Below are 20,380 nucleotides of genomic sequence, written 5' to 3'. Positions count from 1 at the left end.
CTAGCCCCTCTGTCCCATATATAGCAGATGTACAGCTTGGTCTTCAACCACTGGAGCGGGGGCTCTCCCTAAAGTTGGTGTCTATGGATCCTGTTCCCCTTATCTGTCTTGTCTGGCCTCAGTGGGAAAGAATGTTCTTAGCCCTGCAGAGACTTGATGCCAGGATAGGGGGATACCCGGAGAGCCATTCACCCTGTCAGAGGGAAGGAGGAGAGAGCAGAAGAGACTGGATGAAGGGGGACAGGAAACAGGTGAGGGCAGCGGTGAGTATATAAAGTGAATAAATTAATTAATGGGGAAAAGAAAGAAAAAGAAAATGAAGAAGCTGGATGTGGTGGCATACATTTAATTCCAGCCCTTGTGAGGCAAAAGAAGATGGATATTTATGAGTTCAAGTCTAGCCTGGTCTGCATAGTGAGTTCTAGGACAGCCAAAGCTATATAGTTTTTCTTCCCTGTCTGGAAGAAAAACAAACAAATAAGCAACAACAAAAAATGAGTCTCCCTTCTTCCAGAAGCTAGCTAGCATTTGCCAATAGTTCCCTCAGAACAGGTGTGGCCTGGAGAGAACCTCCCCCATCAACTCTAAAATTGTGGTTGAATTATCAAGTGCAGACCAGTAGCGGTACCTATACAAGATTTGTATGTAATCAATCACTCACCAATTGTCTTCACCCATGAACACCTTTGGTTTAAACCACCTGTTAGGCTATATGATAAGCCAGGGATGGGCATTTACTGACAGAGTCCTAAAGGAAGGAATGTCTGACAAAAGGCTGATGAAGGGCCTTTGGGGACAGAGAGGCAAAGCTCTCCAGACATCAAAGGTATTGCCTAGCAGAGAGGGTCCAACCCACCATATTGACACAGTTTCAGGGGAATGGTGGTTTGGATAAACTCAACTAAGATAAAGAAAAGCTGAGTTCCTCAGCCAGGTCCTACTCACAGCGATTTCAACATTAATTACTGCTGTGCCTTGACCTTTTCTGGTAAAAATTTTAAATAAGCTCAACCACAGCTCTCAGAGGTGCCCAGATGCAACGTAGGTACAATACAGACCACAGAACGTTTTACAGTACATTTTGCATAATTCTGGCAGCGAGAGGTTCCATTCCCAATCCGTTTTCTGGCACATTTTTCTCACCCGAACTAACAATGGCCGGTTACATGAAATTGGAAGATCTTTTTTTCACCTTAGAAACAAAGGTGATTCCTGACCGTGCTTAAGGGAATACACCAACCTCATCACCTATCTGTCAACATCTACCTGCACATGTCTGCCTACCTACCTGTTACTATAATCTTCAGGCAGTCCATTTTCCCTGTCTCACTTCCCAAATCCAGCCAAGATGGAAGCCTCACTCTGACATTTTTTTGATTGGCTGGTGCTGGGTGCTGGGGCGGGGAGGGGAGGTTCTAATCAGTGCTATCAGAGAAGATAGGCCTTGCACAGACCTCAGTCATCAAAATGAATAGCAATTTCCCTGTATAGGCCCCCAGAGATTTCATTATGTGAGTTGTTCTGAATGTGGCTTTAAACACGCAAATCCCTTCGGTGCTGCTGGACTCAGAATGAAATAGAATAGGAATCAAAGGCTCAGCCCCTTCTTTTTGTGCTCTGATCTTAATGCCTAAAACATGGCAAGTGTGTGTGTGTGTGTGTGTGTGTGTGTGTGTGTGTGTGTGTGTGTGTGTGTTTCCACTAGAGGACAAAGTTAAGTCTCTACTTATCCAACACCATCCTCAATGAACTCAGGGAAGCAGCCCTGCTAGTGTGATCGAGTTTTTAAAAGTTACAGTGATCAATGTCTAAGAAATAAAACTCACTAATAAGAAAGGCTGACAGAATAGTAATATGAGAGGGGTGGGGGAGAGGGAGGAAGTGAGGGAGGTAGAGACAGAGACCGTTCTGAAAGGTCTTCTGACTGACTTAAGGTCTCATTAGCCTCATGGGGACCTAATCAAAGGCTTAGAGTAAAAAGTAAAGCAGAGACTAGGAAGTGAGAATTTTTGCAAGGAAGGGAGAAATTCCATCCGAGCTTTGTGGAAATGGCCCTGGAAATGGGATGTTCCTGGTCACACATGGTGAGAACTCGCAGTCCTGGTGTTTTGCACAACTGTGCTTAGAGCAGATTTGTGACTGCTTTCTCTGTGGTCTGTTTCCATCCATTCGCTCCAACTATTGTCCTTTCTGTCCTTTCAGTGTTTGGGACTCAGACCCAGGATTTCTATGGGGATTTGATTGTTAGTTCTCATTCACATCAGACTAATCACCTCACCAGAAATCTAGAAGCAAGGTCTAGAAAAATCTAGAAGCCTTACCTTCAGCCTTCTCCCCCCCCACCCCCCCCACTGAGCATCGGAAATGCGTAGTTCTAAAAAGTTTCTGCTTAGGGTAGGCTTTTCTGCCTCCAGTCAGGGAAGGAATTCATTGCTCAGCAGCATCTCTGAGAACAAGTGGTGGTCTCCACTCTGCTTCCTGCTTATGATGGTCCAGTGGGAACTGGCCTCACCATCCACACTGCTTTAACATTTGAGGACGATTATTTCTGGGCTCCGAAGCTTTCTGGAAAATTTGCTTTAATATACCTAGAGGCAGTTAGTAGAAAAGTTTTGGGTGGCTGCGGGTGATTCATGGCCCATCAGTTTAAAATTTTTCAGTGTGGAAGTTTGGTTGCACCTTGAAATAGTTGGAGGGTGTTGAGGGCCTCCACACACTTAAAGAATACAATTCTGAGACCCCCATGTCCATGATAATATTGGTCTCATCACTGTATGCCTGCTTGTCTCTCTCTGGGAGCATACTAGCCATCCTTAAAGCTATTATTATTCAAGAACCAGGGCTAAGCCACACTTAAACCTTGCAACTGAAAGACAGATATGATCTTTGCCTTGTGATTAAGGAACCCAGGCTTAGATCTTTCTAAGCCCTTTCCATTAGGAAATGGAGATACTGGAATTTAGGAAGAGGGTCAAGGACCCCCATGTTTTCTGCAGTCAAGGATATTGTCTGATTATGGCCTTTGTCCTACTCCCTCAGCACTAGAAAGCTCTAGGAAAGTAAGACCCTGGGCACCAGTTGTCAATGACCACAGTCTTCCTTAGTAGGGACAGCTCAGGAGCCTACTGTCCTCTGTATCCCAGAGGCCCAGACATAATTTAGCCTCAGTGGTCCATAGTGATCCCCTGCTTGGTGCTGGGCCCTTTCTTCATGCATCCTACCTCATGCTGCCTGTCTAGACCTTCTTGAGCCAATAACCCTGCTTATATTTGAATGAATCCTTGTGTAACTGTGCACTTCTGAAGAAGCCAGGACTAATATGCACCTTTGGCTTCCAGTTTCACATTTTCATTTCTTTATGTTTGGAATTTTCAGGAGAGACTGTTAGAGCCCCAACCTACAACAGCGGTCAACTTCATTTAGAGTCAGACTGTCTCTATTTGTGCCCAGTGGAAGCCTGAGAGAGTGTTCCATCTAGAAACTCACCTTCTCTATTTGAATTAGTATTGTCCTACATGGTGACCTCTAAGTTAGAGTTTAACATGAAGTGTATTTATGTGGTTTTCTGAGCTGGGTTGAGGTGATCAAACTTCTGTATGAACTCAGAGTTCAGAATTGGATGTGGGTCACCCAGGAAGAACCAGGACGTCACCTCTGGAACTGAGATGATCCCCGAGGGGCTAAGAGCCAAAGGTAGCTTGTAGTCTATAATCCTCATGGAAGGGTTGCTTGTACAGCAGTTCCTCCGTGTTCTCGGGCAGTGATTTACCTTCTGTCTAACTTAGGGTTCAATCCCCCAACCCATGCTGCTAAGAAAGAGTCTTTCCATATCTGTCCTGGCTTATCTCCTCTACTGAAAATTTCAGCATTCAAGAAGAGGAACCAAAGCCTCTAGACACAAGCTTCTCTGGGTGTCCCTCTAGTTTCCTACAAGTTGACCAGCATTCCCAGAAATCTCTTTCTTCAGCACCTAGAATTGAGTTGCTTCCATTGCCTTTGAATAGACATTTTCCTCCACATGAAGGGTCCTTAGTACTTCCCTTTCAGACTGGCAAACTTTTCCTTCCTTTAGGAGCTAGTTTTCTTATCAGCCCTCAGGCAAGAGGTACCTAACCCTCCCACCCCAGGACTGGTAATCCTGGGCTGCTCTCTAAGGGACACATGACCTTGTTACTGCGATCTGCCATCATGTGGCAATTATCTTTCTTTCCCATCCACTCCCAGCTCAGTGACCTCTTTGACTATACTTGCGGTACTCATGAATCTTTGGTAGGTACACGGCTATTTCACAAGTGATGAATGTGGCCTGAGTTACTACAGGAACACAGACGGATATGCCTTCAAATGAAAGCTAACGTTACAGTGACAGTTGGGGCTACTATTGAAGGAGATAGGGACCATTCAGTACAGAGCTTCTGTGTGGTACAGAGCAAGTGCTTGCTTTGATTCTTCATCAGAGACTGCACTTGTTAGAGTCACTTAGTTCCAAGTGTCTGGCACAGGTAAGGCCTTTGACCCCACAAGGGCCTTTAAGCAATGATGAGTAATTTGAGCCTCAGAGACTATCCAGAAACCCCCTTGGGATCAGTCTGAGTTCTTCTCAGTGGGACTTTACTCAAAAGGGCTCCTTGTCCGGGGATGGTGGTGTTTGGCTGCCTGATTCTCCTCACCACCTTAGCACAGAGGTAGGAGTCCTGCCTTGGTAAACTATGTGCTCATGGTTCCTCCCCTCATTCTCCACCCCTGAGATCTTGACAGAGATGTTAATTGTATGTTAATTGTATGATGTAAAAAGAGCTATGGGTCATGCATGCTGTAGTGCAATTTAAAATACAAGATCATTCTTTATGACTCTACTTGGAAAGCCACCAAGATACACTTTTGGAAGGAAAGGCAAGTTAAAAGTGAGAGGTGTGCTTCAGTACCACTTAAGAAAAAGATGAGCAGAGGGAGGCTATTGGGGAAAAAAAATTGATTGCTTCATGCCAGCCATTCTGTTGCAGTTCTGACTTCTTTGTTTCCAAACAATGGTCAGAGTGGGTCCTAGTCCTGGGACTTCTGCTCCTTCTCATGAACTAACAGAGCAGAGCTTTCCCACCACCAAAAGCAAGGAATGCAGCCTTTATGGAACAGGTAGCTGTGTTAATCAGTTGAATAGAGTGAGACCATTCCAGTTACCTACAGTAAATCCAAATGAACTGATTATTAACAACCGAATTCTTCTCTGCCATGTATTATGTGTCTCTGTATTCATGTTTGTTTGTTTGAAATAGTGTCTCTATATGTAACCAAGGCTGGCCAGCATCCTCCTGCCTCAGCTTCCTCATTATCTGATGGGTGAATCCTCAAAAAGTTTTGATCTCAAAGCAGGCTTCTAAGGCTGCTCTGAAGCAGTTGACATGAGAAATAAAGTCAGGTGACTCTGGTAGCTGAAGGGCCTTCTAGAAAGGTGGGTGAAGGAGGTTTCTTGCAGATTCATGCCCACTAAAAAGCATCACTTAAAAGTTGTTTGCTATATGGGAGAGTTGCAGACAGGCAAAGACTGAGAGGCACTGCTAAAACATTCAGACACCTGGTATTCTAAGACCATATGACCTCAGGAATAGCAAGAAGGCACCGTAGAACACAGTGAAAAGTTTAGAAAGAGTTGGAGGGGGGGGGGGTTGAAAGCTATTGTCAGAAAAAAGTGTTGAATTTAACCTTCAATCCTAAGGAAAGCAATGGAATTGAAGGTCAGGGCTAGCTCGTAACTTCTTTGCTAATCCTGAAGCTGTCTTCAGCCCAGGTTTCAGCACAGCTTTTATGTTATCCACAAAAAGAATCTTTTCAAATAGGTAGTGGCATTTTGACCAAATGAGGTTGTTTTGGTTCCTGTTGGAAAGACAAATTGTAGAATATAATGTATTTTAGCTCCATGCCACATGTAGAGATCTTGTATAAGAGAGAAAACATGTCATCCGTGAGTTCTCAGTATGTCAGACAATGAACTAAGCTGTGCTATGAACCTTATCTCCATTCCACCTTTACCAGCATCAATGACTTCTACCATTATTTGTCTTATAAATGAGAAACCTGAAGCTTCTTTGCAAGAAGAACTAATGTACTCTCACTTCATAGTGTACGGAGCTTCTTAAGTATTAAGAATCACACTCCCAATAAGGAAATGGATTTCAAATTCTGATGCAAACATACATTTATAACAGAAATAGATATATTTAAGACTACATATCTTTGTCACACAAGATGAATAGAAACTTTTATTCCATTTTTCTTTCCCTTGTATTTATTAAGTCTAGTGAAACAATTTGCTATCACAACACAAAACCTAGATAATCAAGAGAAGTTTCATCAACAAAAGTTTGAAAAGCACTGGTCTAGAATTTGTTGTAAGCTGATTCTATCCAACGTAAGCTAACGCACACAAGTAAAGAATATGTTTGTATATCACAAATGTATGCATCTGTCCTGGATGCATTCCAGGATGGATGTATTCCACCCATCACTTACTAGCATACAGAACCAACTTTCCACCTGTATGCCTCTTCTCGGGAAGGCACATTATCTCACCAACTCTGTTCCAAAGAATGAATATATACAGGCATGAGTTCTAGCCAGAAACACTCAACTGAGCCATACAGATGTCTCCAAAGCTATCACTGTGGTCATACCTCACTCTTTGTCTTTCTTCTGCTTGGAGAGCAGGGGTAGTGGAGGAATAAAAATTTTCCTCCAGATATTCAACTACAAAGACAACAAAAATATTCACATGCACTAGCAAGTTCACACACACACACGCGCACACACACACACAAAAAAACCAATGAGAAGAGCCACTGTCAAATTCAAACTGTTATTACTGGAAGGCTCACCCACCATGCAGCATGAAATGGGGAGATGGAGAGGCCCCAAACCCCTCACTCCTTGTGTCTGGATGTGTTGTGAGTCTTACTGTCCATGACCACAGGCTGTTTAAAATTATATTGTTTGCCATATTTAATCTTCTTCTGAATTCATAAATATTAATTAACTGACATCACATAGAGCCTGCACTTCAATTGCCTTGCTTCCTGAGGACCACAGACAATGAGAGCCAAGGCTCCTGGTTCTTTAAGCTGTCCCAGCCATCCACTTTCCCTTTCTAAAAGTGGGTCAGACTTACTAACTCCTGTTCATCTTTCCCTACCTAACTTTTCTCAGCCTGTATGCTTCTGATCTGATTTCTGGTCCTAAAAATAGAAACTATGTTTCTCCAGAGAAAGGCTTGTTCATTTTCACTGAAGCAAGACTCTTCAGGGTAGGTTTTGATTAATTAAGGCCAGAAATACATATGTGCCGAATAGTAGCTAATCAGGGTCACAGGTCACATTTCTCTGATTTTTGTTTACAAAACAGAAGATGCAAGTAGAAAAAGTGGCCAGACATAAAATAAATAGTGCGAGCTCTCCCCCATTCTTCCCAAGTCTAAACTTCTGTGCCTGTCAGGGTTGACACTTTGGCATGTAAACTTCAGAATTTTGCTATGTAGTGACAGAGTTTGTTATTCTTAAAATCAAATTAATCTTTTTCTGTAACTATTTAACACTTCATTACAAAATGGTTATGGGAGCAGAGCTTCACAGCACTGAACTTGTCTGGTATGCACAAGCCTTGTGGTTCCATCCACAGCACCAAATATAAAATAAGTAACAACAATAATAATAAGTAAATAATATATATAATAATTATTATAATAAATAATATATTGTATGAATACATTACATATCTTATATGTGATAATCTGTAGTTTATATTATGTAATGTCTTTATTATGTCTAATTATATATAGCATATAATTTTTAAAATAATATAAAATAAAATGCTGATCTTTCCCTGATTTTGTAGACATTTATATCATTCTTTAAAACAGTGCACGACGATACCGCTTCCTACAAAGAGCCCTAGCGTTTGAGAGGAGGGATACAGGAATGAAAATGATAAGAAGGATTTTTTTTTCCAAATTTAGCATGCCAAAGGAGAGGAAAGAGTGAAAGATGACAAAGATTAAAGTCGTGTTGGTCTGACTATGAGGCCTGAGGAATGGGCGTCCAGTCTTAGACTCCCACCAGGCCAGTCAGGGGTCCTCTACAATGAGCATCCATTTAGCACTTGACTTGATTTGGAAGGATGAATGCATCTTTCCCATTTAAAAGGTGTAGCTAGACCCTGGGGATTTTGAAGGCATAGACATAGTTACAGAACCTTCTCTGATGAACATGACCCAGGACTTACATCCCGCTTCCCATCTAACATCTGTGAGACCAGTCAAGCCTCTTAGACCAAGAGAAATGTCCTCCTGGGGGATGTAATAATCGGACATGAAAAAGACTGCTTATAAATAAATTTACATTTCCTGCTGAGTTCCACCTCTAAATGTCTCAAACATGTGTTTCCTGGCTTTATTGATCCCAATCCAACTATACAAGTGAAGTCACCGTTTTAAACTCCTCCTTAATTTGCATTAGTCCTTCTTGTGCATATAAAAGCAGTGTATAAATGAGAATCTGCCCACAGAAAGGTGTTTTGCTTCCCTTATGGAGGTTCTGACACATGGAAGGAACTCTTTCCAGAAGGAATGCTTCAAATGTTCACAATGGAAAGATGGTCTTACCGCTATCAGGGGAAAGCATACCGCAGCTGGATTAAAGTCAACAGCTGGCTGACACCTTCCATTTTTCTCACCTCTGAGACTTCAGATTTAATTCATAAACTATTCTCTCTTGTTGTCCATGTTAGAAAAATATTTGAACGGTATGCCAAGGTAGATGGGAAATCGCTGTGATATCTAGGAATTCAGTCGAAGTGGTCCTCATCTCTTTTCTCACACATTGGCTAGCAGTGCCAATATCATGACGCGCGTTTTAGGGAAGAGCATTCATAGTCCCCGACCTTCAAAAGAGGCCTGGGATTCTTTCTTCTGGGGTGAAGAGGGAAACTTCACTGAAAACTTAAAAAGCAGGCTTTGTCTGGTCACTTTCTCATCCTTTTGATCCTTGTATTTTGGTTCTTAAATGTATATTCAGATGAGGATTAGAGCTTTTGACCTGGGCTAAGGGTCAGACCGCCACCCAGGACCCACCTGGATTCCCTAGGCATCTTCCTTACAGATCAATGGTAAAGAGGTCTCTCTGCTGAGCCTCTGCTTTTGCTATTTCCCCATACTTGGAAATGACCTATCAGTGTTGTGAACTGATAATTGCCATAGATCCGATCCTCTCCGGTCAACCAGGGAGGTCTCCGGGAAACACTCCCAGGTGGTAGTGGGCTGTGGGCGAGCTAACAATGCACTGCGGGGGAGCTTTGCTTTGCAACACTTGCCGCAGGAGCCTGGATGCCTAGGAGCTATTTCCACAGTTCCTGGTCCTGTGATGGCCTGCAGCACTCGGTCGTGGCGGTGAAGGGAGGGGGGCTCATAGAAAGGCAGGAGTGCAGGTACCAGAGGCCTGGCAGGAATTGAAGAGGGCCCTCCAGTTCTTATTTTAGTGTGACATCTCGATCACCACCTGCTCAGTACTGACCCGTAGGAATAGTGAGATAAATGGTCCCATTGGCTGAGACCACCTGTGACCAGAGGGCCGGCAGCTCTGCCCATCTGGAAGGAATGCAAAATCTACCTGCTGAAGCAAAATCTGCATTTTAACAAGATCCCCAGGGGATTCCTGTGCACATAAAAGGTTAAGGGGTATGTGTGTCCCAACCCTGGTTAATTAGCTCAGTGGCAGTAGGGTAGTGCGACCCCTTAGTAGCTTTCATGAGAAGGTTGGAATTATTTTGACAAGTCCAACTGAAACAGCTAATATAGACACATGGGTCACAAATCCCTTCTTTCCTTAACTTATTTGTTTATTCACTTTACATCCAGATCGAAGCACCCCCCCATCCCAGTCCCTCCCTCACACAGCCCTTCCTCCATCCCACCTCCTCTTTTCCTCTGAGAAGGGGGAGGCCCCCCTGGGTACCAACACAATCTGGGAAATCAAGTCTCTGCAGGTCTAGGCACAATCCTCTCACATTGCAGCCAAAGACTGAACCACCAACAAAAGAGAATGCATGACCTGGAGCTAAGCCCTCACACCCGCACATATGTAGCATATGTGCACATCTGTACACAGATGTGCAGTTTCATCTTCACTTTTAATCCTAGCACTTGGGAGGCAGAGGCAGGCAGATTTCTGAGTTCAAGGTCAGCCTAGATCTATAGAGTCAGTTTCAGAACGGCCAAGGCTAAGAGACCCTGTCTTGGAGGAAGGAAAAACAAACAAACAAACAAACAAACAAACAAACAGCATTTGTTAGACCTGACAAGATTCCCAAGCCAATACCACCCTAGAGCAGCTGTACATCCTTCCTCAAGCCAGAATTCAAGGCAAGGAGTACTCAGTGGTAGAGTACTTGTACAACATGATTCTGAGTACAATTCACAGCACCACCTCCTTGACCACCATAACCAAACAACTATACAATAGCAAAACCTTCACAAGAACAACCTCCCCCCCAAAAAAACAACACCCTAATAAATATCAGTAGCTAGTAACATAGCATCTATTCCATGGATCTATGGTGAGGGGACAGAGTTGGAGATGGCAGTGCTCTTTGTGTAGCCAATTGGTGTGAGATCTGATCTGCTATTGCGTTCTCTACAGGAGCACTGAACCCTTGTTTTTCCTGCTGGTCCTACTGATTTTGGTCAAAATGGGTAGAACCCATCACCTTGGATTTTAATCTATATTTTCTTCCCCACTGAAGGACTAGTTTTGAATGGAGGGATGTAGATTTTTCCCACTTGAAAGTTCTAGGATCATCATTGGAAAGAAACACGAAAATAGTAAAAGGTTGGAATTTCTGATAAAAGAGAGAAAGGGAGAAAACAAAGGAATCAGGATTGGTCATCTCTATAAACATGGCATTCCCTGTGTATGTACCATCAGAAATAGATTTGCCAAATGGGTAAGAATATATAATCCCCCCTCCACTGTCACTGTTAATATTGAAACAAATTGTGTGCAGCTATTCTGTGTTTATATCAAGCCCCTGGTTGACTTTGAAATGAAAACAAAGAAGCTAAGACCACTTCCCAAGCCTCACATTTGAACCCCAGGTCTTGCTGCCTGTGCCAGCTCTCCACAGTGCTCAATGCCTCACTGCTTCTTCTATATTGGGAGGACATTTGCTTACCCCACAGGTGGTCAGTGGTTCTGCAGATCCAATGGAATTCCCTCCAAATCTGCTACCCAAGTAACACAGAGAAAAGAAGTGCTCAGAGTCTGTGAGTGGCTTGTCTGGACTGCTGTCTTTCATGAAGTTCACCATTTATCTGGTTGGCAGTAATATCAGTTATTTCTCCCAAGAACAGCATGCGAATGAATGAGAAGCTCCCAGGGTGACAGATGTGGGTGTGTCTACTTTAAGCATCCCTTGGCAGAGACTTTCCCCTCACAGTTCTCTGTTGTTATTGCTATCATGAGTTGTCATCTTTTATTTTCATCTCTTGCAATTATTTGAATTCTGCTATAGGAGCTTCACATACCAGAAACATGCTAAAAGTGCAAGAATTGTGGACGAGATGTTAAGTCTATCTCAGAAATAGTCCTCAACTTCTCAACCCAAATGGACAGAACACTAGCTGTCTGTATCGAGCAAAGAAGATGAGAATGGAGTCTGCATTTGCTTTTCTCAATTTCTGGGACAGCCTATAAATAGCGAACCTTCATAACTAAAACCCAGACTTCCAAATAAGCTCTACAATGCATTAAAATGTGGTGGGGTGAGGGGGTCTGTGTGCTGAACTTAGCTGAACCTTGTCTTCTATCCCCTTCTCTTCAGTGGAACCCTGCTGGGAATGCCCCCTGTGATGGCCATCAATAGCTCTGCCTTTCCTCTCTCAGAAGGACAGAGTCCCTAGGGTGATACCAATAAGACAAAGAAACCTAGTTTTAGCAAAATCAGAATCAGTTTGAATGATGGCTTTTTTCATTGTTCCAGAAGGAGAAGTGGGTGACTATCTATTCAAATTACTTTTTAAGATGTCCTTAATGTGAGAGTTAGTAACCTTACTGTGTATTTCATCATAACATAACAAAAGAGGATGCAACATAAACTATATACAAAATAGTGCCGCTGTACTGCAGAAAAGTACATACTGAAGGCATAGTTCTATCACCCAAACGAAATCCAGTTTTGGTTTGGTTTTGATTTTGTTTTGATGGAAAAAAATGAAACCAAGGCCATGCTCCCACGGAGTTACATCCCCAATCCAATCATACTATCATATTTATCTTACAATTATTTCATACCTGTTCCTTCCTTCCCATAAATCTTGCCACAAGAGCCAACATGGCTTATTAAAATTAAAATCTTGCTTTTGTTCCCACCTCACTTTTATAGGCATTTTTTTTTTTGTTTTTACAAATGCATGCAGCCTGTTAACTCTTTCCTTCATTCCCACATGTAAATATACTATGGTGATGTGTTAGTACTCCCCATAGACAATTGTTTCGACTCTCAAAAAAAAAAAAAAAGTAAAAGAAAAGAAAAGAAAAAGAAAAAGAAAGAAAGAAAGAAAGAAAGAAAGAAAGAAAGAAAGAAAGAAAGCACAGGAGTATTTGAGGGTGTGCACAAGTGCTAGACAGACAAACCCTGGGGCAGGGTCTGGTTTTAAAAAAGAAATTTCAGAATGCTCTGAAAGACCCAACAAGCAGCTGAAAGAGTCAGATGCAGATATTTGCAGCCAACCAATGGGCAGAAGTAGCTGAACCCTGTTGTTGAATTAAGGAAGGTTGAAAGAAGCTGAGGAGAAGGGTGATTCTGCAGGAAGGCCAGCAGTCTCAATTAATCTGGTCCCCAGAGATCTCTCAAACACTGGGCCACCAAACAGACAGCATACACCAGCTGATATGAGGCCCCCAACACACATACAGTAGAGGACTGCTGGGTCTTGTGTTCATTCAGAGATGATGCACCTAACCCTCAAGAGACTGGAGGCCCCAGTTTAAAGGTCAGGTGGGGAAGGGGGTGGGGGCATCCACATGGAGACAGGCTGGGGTGGGAAGGAGGTATGGGATATGAAGCAGTCAGAGGGTGGATGAGGGGGGCGGGGAATGGAATACGGAGTGTAAAAAATAAATTAAAAATAAAATAAAATTTAAAGATAAATAAATACATTTCAGAAACAACACCACACCCACAAAAAATGAAATGTTACCTTTGACATAATTTATTCTTCATTGAGATTTGGGATTCAACTAAAGAATTGCACCGCGTTAAGTAGGGGAAGCTGAGTTCTGTTTATTGATGTGCTCTTCAGCTAGTTTCATTGACAGAAAACTCTGGGGAGCAGTTTTGCTAGGGGACACTGGATCTCAGTCTCTCTCCAGTGACAGCAGAGATAGCCAATATTTGAGGCCAAATCAAAGGGGCCCCTATTGCCGCCAGAGCTACTTCTAGAATTAAAAACAAACCTAGATCAGTGGTCATTTGTAAAGAGGCTTTACTCGGCCGGCCGCTGCGGTGCTGGGCCGCTGCGGTGCTGGGCTGAAGAAAGGACGAAAGGGAGGGAGCAGGCAAAGGAACGCTTTGTATGGCTCGGCCCCAGGTGAGGTTTAGACTATCCCGGATCAGAGCTACATCTGTGTGTAGCGGGAGCTCCGGAGAACTTTTTCCTGGAGAGAGGCACCTGGGGCAGTTTGCAGCATTCCAGCTTGAAGTTCTGGTGCCAGGGCTCTGAATAAACCTTTAGAAATCACGGCGACTCCGGGGAAGACCGGCATACGCGCCAACAAGAGCGAGCGCCTGCAAAGGCGGAGGCCTAGGGAGAGACCCGGGGCTGCCAGAGTGTTTCCGCTAGTTCCGAAGTCTACAGGCGCCCTGCTCCCCAGCTGCTCGCTGAATGCCAGCGGCCAGTGGTGCTGGGGTGGTCGCAGACACCACTACTCCAATGTTCCAGGTGGCGTCATGAGCAGACCCACCCTTTCTCGGAGCTAGGAGACTAGACGCCGGTTTGGCAGTGTTCACAATTTCAGGGACTTCCACGCGGTGCACGTGGGTGGAGATGGGGCCAGAAGAAGATGCCCAGGGACAGGAATTGCGCGCGATTAGGATCCCAAAATATAAGACGTCCAGGACTGGGGTTGACCCCGAAATCCTCGCAGCCGACAGGGGGCGCCCTGCCACTGTGGAAGTTGGATGTTAGCGCTCCCAGCTATCCCGAGATCTGAGCACGCAGTGTCTGAGGAGACGGTTAGGAATTCTCAGATCTGAGGGAAGCATGCTTTACTCCGCGGACCCACTCTCCCAGCGCTTGGTAACTAATTTTACACGTGCAATCATTTCTGCGACCAAATTTCAGCTAGGAGCACAATCAAAGAGCAGTGCAGCCCACAAGCTTATAAACACCCTGTCATTTAACAGAGAGGGGTGGTGGAATAGACAGACTGACAGACACAGACGGACGGACAGACAGACCGACTGACAGAATAAACCGGAATGTTGATATCTTGAGTTTCACTTCCTGAGAGAACTGTCCTTGTCTGTGTGCGCGCGCGTGTACTGTACTCGACATGTAAGATCTCTGGACAGAACTAGAATGCTGTCTCTGTCTCTGTCTCTGCCTTTCTCTCTCTGGGGATGGATCTCTCTCTCTCTCTCTCTCTCTCTCTCTCTCTCTCTCTCTCTCTCTCTCTCTCTCGTGTGTGTGTGTGTGTGTGTGTGTGTGTGTGTGTGTAGCAGTTGGGTGCCTGCATTTTTTGCTTTAATTTTGAAAAATAGCTGCATCTATAAACAACATGTTCACCCCTCTTTTTCAAGTCTGAGGACATCCTTGCTGGGGGGTCTTGGGGAGATGCTGGAGGATCTGATCTCTCTGGATTCCCTGTGTTCACTAGGTGAACATGTCAGATTCACCTTCAGCGGGAAAAAAGGTCTTGCTTTTAAGAGACTTTGCATTGTTTCAGATGACATAATGACGTATTAATGCCTTATCTGTAAACTGTCCACACTATGTGAGTTTCAGCAGCAAAGGGCACTGATGATGCTGCGTCTTCAGTCCAAAAGGATGCTGGCCTGAGAGAGGCCTCTTCCTTTACCCTCTCTCTAATCTGATCCTTGGCTTCCATGCTCAAAGCTCACCCCAGTACCTGCCACCCCTATGTACTCTTCTTTTACAACCTCTATGCCAACTCTAGTACTCTTCTTCTACCACATGAAATTCTGGACACCTGGATTTGAGCCAACTATTTCCTATTTTTCTCCATCTCCAAGAGAGAAGAGTTTGGAACTGTATCCCTACATCCTAGTCACATTTTTCAGAACCAAGAAAGACTGTCCACANAAAAAAAAAAAAAAAAAAAAAAAAAAAAAAAACGCCTGCAAGACCCTCCACTCCAAAATCTAGGCTTACCTTAGTCTTGGTCTTGGTATTTAATAATATATATGACATATTCTGTTGCTTTCGGGTTTGTTTTGTTTGGGGGAGACAAGGTTTCTCTGTGTAGCCCGGCTGTCTTTAAACTCTCGCTATAGACTGGGCCAGCCCAGTCTTCTCTGAGATCCTCCTGCCTCTGCCTCAAAGGCATAAGGCAACACGTTCAAATGACACTTTTTAACACCTAGAAGCTAAACAGAAAAGAAACTGAAAATTTTCAATTTTTATAGAACAGTCCTGGTCTCAGCAGGCAGAGAACACGGATCCTCCTGAAGTCATCCCATAAGGCCCATTATTGATTTTTTTTTCTTTTGCCCTACCCCCACCTACTGCCCTGTTTGTTTTAGTTACGAAATGCTTTGGGCACCTTGGATTTAACTGAAAAGTAACCTTGAAACACCGAGGCCCTCATGCCAGAGGCAAATCGCTGCCTCCCGGGTATTGGCTGCAGCTAAGCGGGACTCTCCGGGCCGACTGAGGTGGGTAGCCAGAAAGAGGCCTGAGGTAGCTGACGACCAGGGCGGCCAGACCACGCGAGTCCTGCGCGCCTACTGAGGCCGCCCCGGGACTTAACTGTAACGGGGAGGGGCCTCCGGAGCAGCGGCCAGCGAGTTAAAGGTGTGTACACAGTTTTTCTAAATAGGACAGCGCTTTGCAAATTGGCTGTCACCTGCTTGTTGTTTTGACAGGGAATGTGCACTAAAAGGGAGGAAACCCGAGATAAATAAATCTGGCTTGCCTCGCTTTGCGGGCCACCGAGGCTGTACGCGCCTTCGGATTGACGAACCCAGTGCTGGGGCGATGAGGAGGGGCGGGGCGGGAGCAGGAGACCTGAGTTTCTCCAAGGGTGGCCTGATCCCAGGTCTCTGGGTCCACGGAAGACTCCCCGTGGACGTAAAGGAAGGGACTCCACCAGGGCGCCAGCACGCCTGCTTGCAGGTCGGGGTCTTGGGAGTGCAGGGGACAGCGGGAGATGGGCTAGCTCGGGGCGCCCAGCGGCAGGTGCGGATCGCCAGCCCTGGCTTCCTCTCACCTAAGTGTGAGCTGATTATTCAAATGGGCTGCCCGGGGTCTGGGGATTGGAGGCCCGCGCCAGCGCACCGCGCTATATCACCAGCCGCTCACGTCATTGCGGCACTTGTCCGCTGCACGGTCCACACCTCCTACTCCTCCTCCCCCTCCTCTCGCTCTCCCCCCCGCCCGCCCCCGCGCCGCTAGCTTCCCGCCGCCTCCCGGCAGCTCGACACTGCCAGCCTCTGCCTGCACCGGCAGCCCCGGGAGCGCGGCGACAGAGTGCACGCCCGACGGCGAGTCTCGGGTTCCGGCCGGCCTCCAGGGTTCTTCGGGCCCCCTCCTCCGCCAGCCACCTTCCCGCCCACTCCCAGCCACCTCCCGCGGCAGGCCGCGGGAGAGAGAGAGGAAGTGGAGTCCAGAGAGGGAGAGAGGGGGAGCGCGAGAGAGGGCGGGAGGGAGGGGACGGTGCCATAGCTGACTTTTTTTTTTTTTTAAGAGGGTGGGGGTGGGGGCTGATTGCTGGTCGTTTGTTGTGGCTGTTAAATTTTAAACCGCCATGCACTCGGCTTCCAGTATGCTGGGAGCCGTGAAGATGGAAGGGCACGAGCCATCCGACTGGAGCAGCTACTACGCGGAGCCCGAGGTAAGCTTTTGCCTTGGCTAGGGAGAAGTGGGGTGACAGCTATCTCCGCGTCCCCAGCCTCCGCACGCTCCCTTCACCGGTACCCGCCCCCCCCATCTCTAGTCTTCCTGGACAGCCGCCTTTTCCGCCCTCCTTCTACTCAAATGGGTCTCTTTTTTATACGACACACTGTTAGCCTTGAGATAATATTAACTTTGTGATCAAATATTGACTTGCGGCGCCTCCAAATCCTCTTCGTGGCCGAGCCACGCACTATCCTAACAGAGTTATGTTTGGCAGCGCGCGGCTGGGGAGGGGTGGGAGGTCGGCTGGCGAGGGGGTGGGGAGCTGGGGAAGAGAAGGTGGGTAGGAGTTGGGGACAGAGGTGCAGGCAAAGAATCAAAGACGAGTGGACAAAGAGAAAAAAGTTTGTCGCTACGAAGCCGGGACACTAACAGTTCCTAGCCGAGTTGGCGGTCCCTTCCTTATTCCTCCACGCGATGCCTCCAGCTGCTCCCGGACTCTGTGCAGGCAATGCGCTTCACTCCCCTGTGACTAAGCAGTGGGGTTCCGGTACGAAGCCCCAGAATAGAGGACACTGAGATGATTTTCACTTGAGACTGCCCCAGTGACGTTCCAAAGGTGGCTTTTGGCGACCAGGGGGTAGCAACGGAGATTTCCGGCCTCGGTGCTGACTCAGTGTGCTGGCCAGCTGGTTTGAGGAGCCCCTAAGGAGAGTAAAATACATTTGGGGCGCCTGTGTTGTTGGTCCATGACACTGAAGTTCTAGAATCTGGGTGAGGCTGAGCCTCAGGCGCAGAATGGCAGCCCGCTGGCCCTAGGGCGATCACCTTTCCGGCTCTCTCTGGGCCCCAGAGTACTTGGTGTTGGTGCACTGGGATCCAGGGAAAACAAGAGATTCCAGAGGCTTGCACGGAGGCGGGGGACTGGGTCCAACTGGTGGGTGGGTGGGAGGATCGGGCGAGCTCAGCCTAGGTGCTAACCTGTCTACTCCCCCGGCTCTGTCCGCAGGGCTACTCCTCCGTGAGCAACATGAACGCCGGCCTGGGGATGAATGGCATGAACACATACATGAGCATGTCCGCGGCTGCCATGGGCGGCGGTTCCGGCAACATGAGCGCGGGCTCCATGAACATGTCATCCTATGTGGGCGCTGGAATGAGCCCGTCGCTAGCTGGCATGTCCCCGGGCGCGGGCGCCATGGCGGGCATGAGCAGCTCAGCCGGGGCGGCCAGCGTGGCGGGCATGGGACCTCACCTGAGTCCGAGTCTGAGCCCGCTCGGGGGACAAGCGGCCGGGGCCATGGGTGGCCTTGCCCCCTACGCCAACATGAACTCGATGAGCCCCATGTATGGGCAGGCGGGCCTGAGCCGCGCTCGGGACCCCAAGACGTACCGACGCAGCTACACACACGCCAAGCCTCCCTACTCGTACATCTCGCTCATCACCATGGCCATCCAGCAGAGCCCCAACAAGATGCTGACGCTGAGCGAGATCTATCAGTGGATCATGGACCTCTTCCCTTTCTACCGGCAGAACCAGCAGCGCTGGCAGAACTCCATCCGCCACTCTCTCTCCTTCAACGACTGCTTTCTCAAGGTGCCCCGCTCGCCAGATAAGCCTGGCAAGGGCTCCTTCTGGACCCTGCACCCAGACTCGGGCAACATGTTCGAGAACGGCTGCTACCTGCGCCGCCAGAAGCGCTTCAAGTGTGAGAAGCAACTGGCGCTGAAGGAAGCCGCGGGTGCGGCCAGTGGCGGAGGCAAGAAGACCGCTCCTGGCTCCCAGGCCTCTCAGGCTCAGCTCGGGGAGGCCGCAGGCTCGGCCTCCGAGACTCCGGCGGGCACAGAGTCCCCCCATTCCAGCGCTTCTCCGTGTCAGGAGCACAAGCGAGGTGGCCTGAGCGAGCTGAAGGGAGCACCTGCCTCTGCGCTGAGTCCTCCCGAGCCGGCGCCCTCGCCTGGGCAACAGCAGCAGGCTGCAGCCCACCTGCTGGGCCCACCTCACCACCCAGGCCTGCCACCAGAGGCCCACCTGAAGCCCGAGCACCATTACGCCTTCAACCACCCCTTCTCTATCAACAACCTCATGTCGTCCGAGCAGCAACATCACCACAGCCACCATCACCATCAGCCCCACAAAATGGACCTCAAGGCCTACGAACAGGTCATGCACTACCCTGGGGGCTATGGTTCCCCCATGCCAGGCAGCTTGGCCATGGGCCCAGTCACGAACAAAGCGGGCCTGGATGCCTCGCCCCTGGCCGCAGACACTTCCTACTACCAGGGAGTGTACTCCAGGCCTATTATGAACTCGTCCTAAGAAGATGGCTTTCAGGCCCTGCTAGCTCTGGTCACTGGGGAGAAGGACATGGGAAATGAGAGTCTGAGTGGAGACTTTGGGAGAGCTTTGAGGAAATGTAGCCACCACACTTCAGGCCCCAAGGGAGCAGTCTCATTTGTCTGTCCCTAAATAGATGGGCCACAGTGATCTGTCATTCTAAATAGGGAAGGAAATGGAAATATATATGTATACATATAGACTTGTTTTAAGGGAGCCTTTGGTCTCCACTATGTAGACTACTGCTTATCAAGACATCTACAGATTTTGATTTTTGTTGTTGTTCTCTATTGCTGTTGTTGCAGAAAAGTCTGACTTAAAAAACAAACAAACAAAAAAACTTTTGCGAGTGACTTGGTGTAAAAACCATGTAGTTTTAACAGAAAACCATGAGGGTTGTACTGATGTTTAAAAGAGGGAAAAGAAAAATAATGTAAGAGTCTGGTGTAACTGACCAGGAGAAAGGAGAGAAACGCACCCCATTCTGGACATGGTGAAATCCAGGTCTCGGGTCTGATTTAATTTATGGTTTCTGCGTGCTTTATTTATGGCTTATAAATGTGTGTTCTGGCTAGAATGGCCAGAATTCCACAAATCTATATTAAAGTGTTATTGCCGATTTTATCCCTTGGATCCTTTCTTCTCTCTCTCTCTCTCTCTCTCTCTCTCTCTCTCTCTCTCTCTCTCTCTCTCTCTCTCTCTCTCTCTAAAAATTAAACTAAACGAACTTATTGGTTATTGCAAGGATATGGGAGGAAGGTGGGAGTTTGTTGTGGGGGGGGCTGGGGATCAGCATTGCTGTTACCCAACATTTTATTTAAATATCATAATTGACTCATTGTCCTGTAAGAACCACTGTTTGGTTGTCCTCTTTATGTTTGTCCTCCTAGCCACACCTCCATCTTTCCTCCTCAAATGCTTTTCAGAGT

General features: G+C 46.9%; 1 protein-coding gene across 3 annotated transcripts; it reads left to right on the top strand.

The window, feature by feature from the left end:
* The first annotated feature begins 15,896 nt into the window (after positions 1–15,896).
* Positions 15,897–20,088, top strand: Foxa2 (forkhead box A2). 3 transcript variants are annotated; one of them, XM_021194065.2, is made up of 3 exons: positions 15,897–16,072; positions 17,042–17,111; positions 18,123–20,088. In XM_021194065.2, the coding sequence occupies exons 2-3, from the start codon at positions 17,043–17,045 to the stop codon at positions 19,431–19,433; spliced, it is 1,380 nt and encodes a 459-aa protein (XP_021049724.1). In that variant the 5' UTR covers positions 15,897–16,072; position 17,042; the 3' UTR covers positions 19,434–20,088. The 3 variants fall into 3 exon arrangements, with proteins under 3 accessions (XP_021049724.1, XP_021049723.1, XP_021049725.1); XM_021194064.2 differs by lacking the exon at positions 15,897–16,072 and having other exon boundaries at positions 17,025–17,111; XM_021194066.2 differs by lacking the exons at positions 15,897–16,072; positions 17,042–17,111 and adding an exon at positions 17,475–17,663.
* The last annotated feature ends 292 nt before the right edge of the window (positions 20,089–20,380 follow it).

This window comes from Mus pahari, chromosome 3 (assembly GCF_900095145.1).
Source record: "Mus pahari chromosome 3, PAHARI_EIJ_v1.1, whole genome shotgun sequence".
Taxonomy (NCBI): domain Eukaryota; kingdom Metazoa; phylum Chordata; class Mammalia; order Rodentia; family Muridae; genus Mus; species Mus pahari.
Note: the sequence above shows the minus strand (reverse complement) of the source record. Positions and strands in the feature narration are given on the sequence as shown.

Bases quoted from the DNA above. Each gene is read 5' to 3' on its own strand.
- Foxa2 (XM_021194064.2), top strand. From the start codon at position 17,025: ATGCACTCGGCTTCCAGTATGCTGGGAGCCGTGAAGATGGAAGGGCAC. The intron at 17,112-18,122 runs GTAAGCTTTTGC...CTCTGTCCGCAG, and splicing joins GCTACTACGCGGAGCCCGAG to GGCTACTCCTCCGTGAGCAA.